This window comes from Sturnira hondurensis, unplaced genomic scaffold, assembly GCF_014824575.4.
Source record: "Sturnira hondurensis isolate 20B ecotype Veracruz unplaced genomic scaffold, ASM1482457v3 Scaffold0018728, whole genome shotgun sequence".
Classification (NCBI taxonomy): domain Eukaryota; kingdom Metazoa; phylum Chordata; class Mammalia; order Chiroptera; family Phyllostomidae; genus Sturnira; species Sturnira hondurensis.
Window position 1 is genome coordinate 130,553 of NW_028091359.1, and position 7,756 is coordinate 138,308.

Here is a 7,756-nt window from a genome sequence, read left to right on the forward strand (position 1 = left end):
CTAGAGGCCGATGGCCTTTCCACATTGACCTAGAACTTACCTGCAGATGGACAATTCTGGGTTATGACAACCTCTCAGATACACTTTTGCTTAGATTCTCAAATTGCTTTTCCCTAAATTAATGTGTTTGAGCCTCACAACCACCGTAAGCCAGGTACGGCCACCTGCATCTGTAAGGGAACTTTCGAGATAAAACGTACAAACAGAAAAGTTGGTACAACACAAATCGTGAGTGTATAACTCAATACATTTTCAAAAGTGAACCCACCTATGTAACCAGCATCCAGATCAAGCAAGAGGCTATAACCAGCCTCTTGGGGGCCCCTCGTGCTCGTTTCCACCCCCACCTTTCACAGGTAACCCCTGTCCTGCTCCCTGACACCCGAGTTCTGCCGACTGCATTGCACAGAGAGGAAACTTTGTTTTAGAGCAGTACAGTGACTTTGAAAAGTCAGGGCTGGTGGGTACTGAAGGCAACAGGGCTCGGAGGGGCGGGGCAGGGACACCCCCCAGTCAGGTACAGGCATTTGTGTCTCAGTGTTCCCGTGGGTGTGAAGGTGCCATAATTGGGCTAGGGGTGGAGGGAGGTGGTGAGCAGGAAAATGCGGGAGAGTTTAGGGGGCACGGGGCACAGGTCAGCAGGTTCCTAGGAGCTGCTGGAGTAGAAACACAAGTTGGGCCAGGAACTGGAGAACGGACCAGTTCCCCGGGACTCAGCACTGGGATCCTTGAGTAAATCCCACGGTTCTTCTTCTTGGGCCATTTCCCCACACTGCCTCCTGATCTTTGGCTGATTTTAGACTTGGGGACTAGAGACGTAGGTGGTAGGAATAGGGAGGTTGGGAGCACTCGACGTGCAGGGCACGTAACTTCCACTCAGCAAGCTGAGGCCTTGTGCTGGTGGGGGGGGGGGTACTCAAGAAGAGAGCAGACCTGCTGCGTTTGGGTGTGACTTTTGGAAACAGCAGCCCTGAATAGGGTCCTAACTAAGTCACTAACTCTTTGAGCCTCAGTCTCTTTGTCACTAGGTAAGGATGTTAACTGTGACACAGGGGTTTTGTAAGGATCAAATAATGGACATAAAAGCCCTTTTGTCAACTGTAAAATGCTATTGAAATGAGAGGCTTTACTGACAGCAACCTTGCCCAGACTCCCAAAGCGAGATGTTACTGGTCTGTTCTTAAACAGTATCTGACTTTTTATGCCCACACAGAGATCAGGTGTCAGGAGGGGACCTTCGGATTAAATGGCAGGTTACAGACAGGCTGGAAGTTAGAAGGCCATGGCCACACCCAGAGCAGTGAGGCCTCCGTCCCCAAACTGGAGAGCCCAGCCTGGGTGTAGGCCTTCATCAGCCCTCCTCCATTATTCTTGGGGGAACCGCTCCCCTCTAAGCCCAGAATGGTCTGACCCCTGTTTTATCAGCTACCAATCTCTGTCTTGGGCCGAGGCCACATTCAGCAGTGTGCTGCCGCTTAGCGCCTTGGTTGGGGAAGACGCTGTAACCACAGACTGTGATGGGCCGGGAGCAGAGAATGAGAAACGAGCAGGCGAGGAGAAGCCAGCCTAGCCACTATTCTGTTTCCGATCTGCTCTTGTTGAACTTGGGAGGAGCCTTGCCTTTCCGAAGGAGAGAAGCCGAACTAGAGAAAGAGACCAAAATCCCAAGCAGAGGTGAGGCCCCGGTAGGCTCAGTGAGCAGGGCACCCGCCTCGTGCCCGTATAAGTATGAACACCTGAAACCTCTTCCGCACAACCTTGCTCCCTCCCAGGGAGCCTTGAAGAAACAACGGCCCCTGAGCTTTTTCTTTGAGCTCTTTGAGCTTCTTTGAGCTTCTCTGAGCTCCCAGCAAGGCATGGGACTCCAGAATCTTATTACCTCTTTGGGCTGCTGAGTGGCACTACAGGCAGGTTCAAGGACCAGAGAAAAAGCATGGACGCAAGTTCAGAAGCAGCTCACTTGGCCTACTGAGTCTTTAAAATCCGGTCACTGCAACTGGCCGCCCCTCCCCCACAGCCGCTAGTGCCTGCTCTTTCGCTTCCTGCGAGGCTGACAGTTAAGGCCCTGGCTCAGTGTGGGGCAGAGGCAGCCTGAGTGTGGTTACTTGTGCACAGCTCCTCTTGCCTCCCCTCCCCACAACTGTTTCCATTCTCACCACGCAGCACGTCCGGGTCAGACACGCAGGGCAGCCGTGGGGCTTTCCAAGGGACTTTTTGAGAAAGCCAGTGAAAGTTGGGTGTTGGCGCTCGGCCTAGGCCCTCTTGCTGAAACCCGCTTCTGCCCTCTGGGGTGTAAGCTCTAGCCTGGCGGGGCTGCTTCCCAAAGCTTTCAGGCTGATATTGGACAACAGAAACCCCCAGGCCTTGGAGCCCTTTCAGTTTGCTGGGCTGGGAAAATCCTTGAAAAACTCAGTTGGTATTGGGGTTTACAGACCACTCCCTTAGAATCCGAAGGCATCGGAGGTAACGGTTCTGGTTTGAGGACCTATGAACGGTGACATGAGCAGCCGCCAACCCCAGCTTCCCTCCCATAGGCCTATGAGGAGAGAAAAGGGAGGGGTGGCCACTGGAGTCAGCATCTCTCCCTCCTTCCCACCCTCCAGGCCACAGGTGACAAGACACTGACTCACTAGCAGCCCCAGGTGGCTACACACACACAAAGCCCTAGCACAGGCATCTGCCTGCCGAGTCAGGGCACACTCTGCAGTGCTGGTTCTGGGCATTTCCCCCCAGTTTGGACAGCGCATCTATTGTTTATATTGAAGAATGGCTACCGAAAGGAGAGCCAATGAATTTTCCTTTTGTAAAACTTAAGTTATAGCCCTGGCTGGTGTGGCTCAGTGGATGGAGCGCCAGCCTGCAAATTGAAAGGTCGTTGTTTTGATTCCTGTCAGGGCACGTGCCTGGATTGTGGGCCAGGTCTCCAGTTGGGGGCTTGCGAGAGGCAACTGACTGATGTTTCTCTCCCTCTCTCCCTCCTTTCCCCTCTCTCTAAAAATAAATAAAAAATAAAAGCTTTTAAAAAAACGTAATAGAATTTCCACATTGCTTCCTTTTTAATCACAATCCTGGGGTAAACAGAGTAATTGTTCTCATTTTACAGATAGAAAACCATGAAATCTAGCACAATAAAAATGAGGATACTAACAGGATTTTCTTGTGGAAATTTGAGAAATTGAGGATTTATGGTAAAACTTTAATTCTAATAACTCACCTTAGCCAGTAACATGCCATCTGAGGCCCCTACTAGGCCGGGGACAGAAGGAGCAACCCACCTCCTATGGAGGCATGAACTAGCCAGACCATAACCCAACAGCTGCCGGAGGGTCTCCAGTTAGGGAAATGGGGTAGAATGAGGGTAACTGGGGGAAGGGGAGGTCACAGGTGCCACTGGCTAGCCCAAGTTATAGGAAGAGAAGTAAAAAGAAGAAAGGAAAAATAGAAGTATGAAACAAGGTCAAGTGGCAAAGCGTATTAAATCTCAGAAAAATTAAGTCTGAGTGCGCTGTGCCAGGTCTAGAAGACAGGAGGTGGCAACCTCCAGACACCAGAACTACCAGGGCAGTGGGGATGCCTGGGCTCAGGACAGCAGACCTCCCAGGGAGACCCAAGGAAGTAAAGGCTGCAACCCTGGAAGCATAGACACCAGGGGCCGCTGTTGCTCTGGGAAGGTGCTTAAAAGGCAAGTGAGCTCGTACTGTGCCCAGCTAAGAGAACAGGAGGCGCGGCGTCTGTCTCGGGCTTTGGGTTCGTGTTTATTCGCATTCAATACAGTCCTGCCCATGGGCAAGGAGGCAGCCCAGGGCTGTGGGTAGGAAAAACAGCCTCTTACTCCACACTCAATTCACTCTACCCACACCACTGCCATCCCCCACTAGTAGTCCAAAGAAGGTAAAAGAAAGTAAAAGGGCCCAGGAACATGCTGTGCTGTTCTCTCAACAGTCTGCTGAACCTCAGAACTGGAGTGAGGAATATTTGAAGTTCTATCCATTCAGTTTCACAATAAATAGGCAGAGGCAGGTGGCGGCGGCGGCAAAGATGCTGGCAGCCATGCATCTTGCTAGGTCTTTATAGCTGTGTCTCTGGATTTGTAGGCAACTCCTCGACTTTTCAGTTCCCGCACGATTCCTGTGGCAGAAAAAGAAAACAGCTCTGTGAGTGAAGAGGGTAGGAAAGGTCCATCCGCTACCACTCGGCAGGGAGAAGGGAATTTCTAGACTGAACATCAAAAGTCCTGCTTGGGGCCCTGGCTGGTGTGGCTCAGTGGATTGAGCGCAGGCCTGCAAACCACACAATCGCGGTTCGATTCCCAGTCAGGGCACATGCCTGGGTTGCAGGCCAGTTCCCAGCAGGGGACACACAAGAGGCAACCATACATTGATGTTTCTTTCCCTCTCTCCTTCCCTTCCCCTTTAAAGATAAATAAATTAAAATCTTAAAAAAAAAAAGTCCTGCCCTGGCTGGTGTAGCTCAGTGTATTGAGCGTGAGCCTGCGAACCACACAATCGTGGTTCAAATCCCAGTCAGGGCACATGCCTGGGTTGCAGACCAGTTCCCAGCAGAGGACTCATGAGAGGCAACCATACATTGATACTTCTCTCCTTCTCTTCCCCTCTAAAAATAAATAAATAAAATCTTAAAAAAAAAAAAAAGTCCTGCTCAGTTGCCTCGCTGCCACTGAGGATCCAGGCAAGTGTTTCTGACAAAGACTTTGTAATGATGGGAAGAGAATGAGGCTCACTGTAGTTGTCAAAGCAAGGATTCTGGAGTCAGAATGCCTGGGTTCAAAGTCTGCCTCCTCACATACTAGCTGGGTAACTTCCGGCAAGTTATTTAACCTCTCTGTGTCTGGGTTTCCTCAGAGTTTTTGAGGACCAGTGACTAGTTCACATAAAGGACTTGCACAGAGCTAGGTGCAGTGAACAAACATCAGTGGTTATTATGACCATTATTACCTTGGGGCAGACGACCAGTGACGGACACTGCATACACACCAGGCTTAAAGTTACCTGAAAAAGAAAAGAGATTGCAGTGACAGCGAGTTAAGACTAACGACCAAATGAAGGCTTAAGCTAAAATTTTTTTTTTAAATGCTTCAACTCCAAAAGAAAAACAATCTCTTCTTGCTACAAATATTAAATGACAGGACCAGGACACTTTCCTTGTCTGTCCTTCAGCCCAATCTTTCTCACTCAAGGCCACTTACCCAATGATTTAAGACTCCCCCATTGCACTGAGAGACACCAACACCACCAGCCCAGGATAAGGAGGAAGGGAGCTACTTACTGACTCGCTGCCACTTGGAGACCCAGCTGTCCTCTGGACTCATCATAGCAATGATTCTAAGAAGGGAAAAGAAATACTCAGCCAGAGAAAAGAAAGGTCGGGAAGCGCCCTCCACTCTGTCCCCAGCCAGCACGACAGTTCTAGGAGAGGAAACTCAGGACTGACCGAAACTTTGATTATGCTGCTTACTAAGTTTGGGTTTGGTGCCATGGCTTAGGAAAAGTGACTCCATTTTGCACCCCCTTTTAAACAGTAATAACAAATGAACAAAGGCACTACAGTATCTAGCGTGCATATGTATATATAGGAAGTAAAGTTCTATGACAGCATTCTTTTTTTGCCCAATCCTTTATTCTACCTTAAAAGAAATCAAAGAAGAGATGAAGTTGGCTCACCTTGAAAGAACTTTAGCAAGTACTGGTTAGAGCCCAGTTTGTGTGTAAACCCTTCATTGGCCTACGGGCAAAAGAAACCACAGTACCTTCTTAACCCCTAAAGAACACTGCCCTTGGGCTCCTATCCTGGAAAGGGAAATTGAGACGTGGCCATTTATGTTTATCTCATTTCCTCTTTTCCCCACTGGACAATCTAAATAAGGATCAACTTTTCTGTCAGGATCTCTTAGAGATATCGACAACCATCAGCTTTGAGGCAATAATTTACCAGCACTGTACCTTCCCTTCCCTTATCATGCATTCAACAAACATTTACTACGTATCCATGACCTTCCAGGCCCTGTGCCAGGTCCTGGTGCACAAGGTAACAGTCCCTACCAACAATGAGCTGACAGTCCAGTGGAGAAAAGCCCAGTGGAAATATAATGGAAGCCACACAAGTTCTTTTAGATTTTCTAGTAGCCATACTTAAAACAGTAAAGACATAAAGGTAAAATTAATTCCAATAACTTATTTCACTTAACCCAATATATCCAAAGTACTTTCACTCTGGCATGTAATTAATACAAAAAAAACCATATTCTGTATTCTATTCTTTCTCTTGCGCTCGGTCTTTGAGACTGGTGTGTATTTTATACTTAAAGCATATCTCAATTTGGACTAGCCACATTCCACACACTCAAAGCCGCAAGGCTAGTGGCTGCTGTACACTGTACGGTGTATCCCAAAATAACTTTGAGATCAATGTGGATTATGGTGTCAAAGTCTGCCCCACATTTACTTGGAGGTATGGGGTGGGGAAGGGGCTTACCCATCAAAGGAAGAGCTGGTGCAATCGTATACCATCTCTCGGTTACCCTTCATCTGAAGGTATGCATCACAGTTGTCACAACCATCATATTCAAACTGGTCTATAGTCTGCGAGGGAAAAATTTTAAGAAAGACAGTGAGCGTGAACAAGGCCAAAAGAAAAAGGAGCTTTCTCCATACTTCTACGTGGTGAAGTTTCTCCCTACGTTGGCTCTGTCTCAAGTCTCATCAGGTCCCCCACTTACCAATCCCACAGCCCTCAAGCTTCATCCTCAGTTCCTTCTTCTCTTTTCCCAAATGCACTTTACCTATTCCTTTCCCTAGCCTCCTCTGGGTCAAGCACCCTCTCCAACTATTCCTTCTGCTATTGATGCCCACCCCACCCTTTTTTGACTCCCAGTGCCCTTGGATCCAACAGAAATTCACTGAACAGCTGTTAAGGGTCACGACGGTGCTACGAGCCGAAGATTCAAAGGCATGGAAGGCTGCCTATGCCTATGACTGCAAGATCTGTTCCCACCGATGTAAACAATGGCCTCCTGCAGTTTCTTTCCACAACCCGTTCTACCCACTTTCCCCAGCTTGGTCCCCCACTGCCCCTACGACCAGGTCTCCTATGGATACCTTGACCAGCGAACACAACAAACAAGCCCGGAGATGCCGCAGGTCCTTGGGCACTGTCTCCAGAGCCATCGTCTCCGACAAAAAAAACAGCGATACTACCACAGCGGCCTCATCCGCAGAACAGAAACAACAAACTACCCAGAATGCTCACCACTTCCGGTGCCTCAGACTTCCGCTTCCGGTTGGGGAGGCAGCGGGCACCATCTCTCCCCGAGCCTTCGGAGATGGTTTCTCCCGCCTGGAGGCGGGGCCAGCCTGGAGTCACCTGGGCCGGCGTGCGCCCGTCACCTGGGCCAGCGCGAGGGCGAGGCCTGGGTAGCCGTTGGGCCTATGGGCGGGGCCCGTGGAGGAGGAGCGGGGCGCCTGGCGCCTGCGCGGGAACACACTGAACAGCCACGGCGCGGGCCATTTGATCTAGGCCGCTGGCACCAGGCGCCGCGCAACCCCCCCCCCCCCCCCACCCCNCCCCCCCCCCCCCCCCCGCCCCCGCCAGTCCGTCCGAGAACCTTTTTTGCCCTCGCGTTTTGGCAGTGCAGGGTCAGAGTCCACTGTCTCCCTCTGGATTATTTCTGCAGAAGTGAAAAGAAATCCAGGGACAGCCCCCCCTCTCCTATCTGCGAGGGCATTATAGGTGGTCGTTT

At 50.1% G+C, this 7,756-nt stretch overlaps 1 protein-coding gene across 2 annotated transcripts; it reads right to left on the bottom strand.

Moving 5' to 3' along the window:
- Positions 1 to 3,729: 3,729 nt before the first annotated feature.
- SUPT4H1 (SPT4 homolog, DSIF elongation factor subunit) lies at positions 3,730 to 7,274 on the bottom strand. Of its 2 annotated transcripts, none has more exons than XM_037070150.1 (5): positions 7,098 to 7,274; positions 6,493 to 6,599; positions 5,287 to 5,342; positions 4,956 to 5,009; positions 3,730 to 4,128 (listed from the first exon to the last, which is right to left on the bottom strand). In XM_037070150.1, exons 1-5 carry the CDS (start codon positions 7,182 to 7,184, stop codon positions 4,061 to 4,063), a joined length of 372 nt encoding a protein of 123 aa, XP_036926045.1. In that variant the 5' UTR covers positions 7,185 to 7,274; the 3' UTR covers positions 3,730 to 4,060. The 2 variants fall into 2 exon arrangements, with proteins under 2 accessions (XP_036926045.1, XP_036926046.1); XM_037070151.1 differs by having other exon boundaries at positions 7,116 to 7,267.
- Between the last annotated feature and the right edge of the window lie 482 nt (positions 7,275 to 7,756).

Coding starts and splice junctions, on each gene's coding strand:
- SUPT4H1 (XM_037070150.1), bottom strand. CDS start 7,184: ATGGCTCTGGAGACAGTGCCCAAGGACCTGCGGCATCTCCGGGCTTGT. Junction 6,600..7,097: donor AGGTATCCATAGGAGACCTG/GTCGTAGGGGCA, acceptor TTTCCCTCGCAG/ACTATAGACCAGTTTGAATA. Junction 4,129..4,955: donor CACTGGTCGTCTGCCCCAAG/GTAATAATGGTC, acceptor TTTCTGCCACAG/GAATCGTGCGGGAACTGAAA.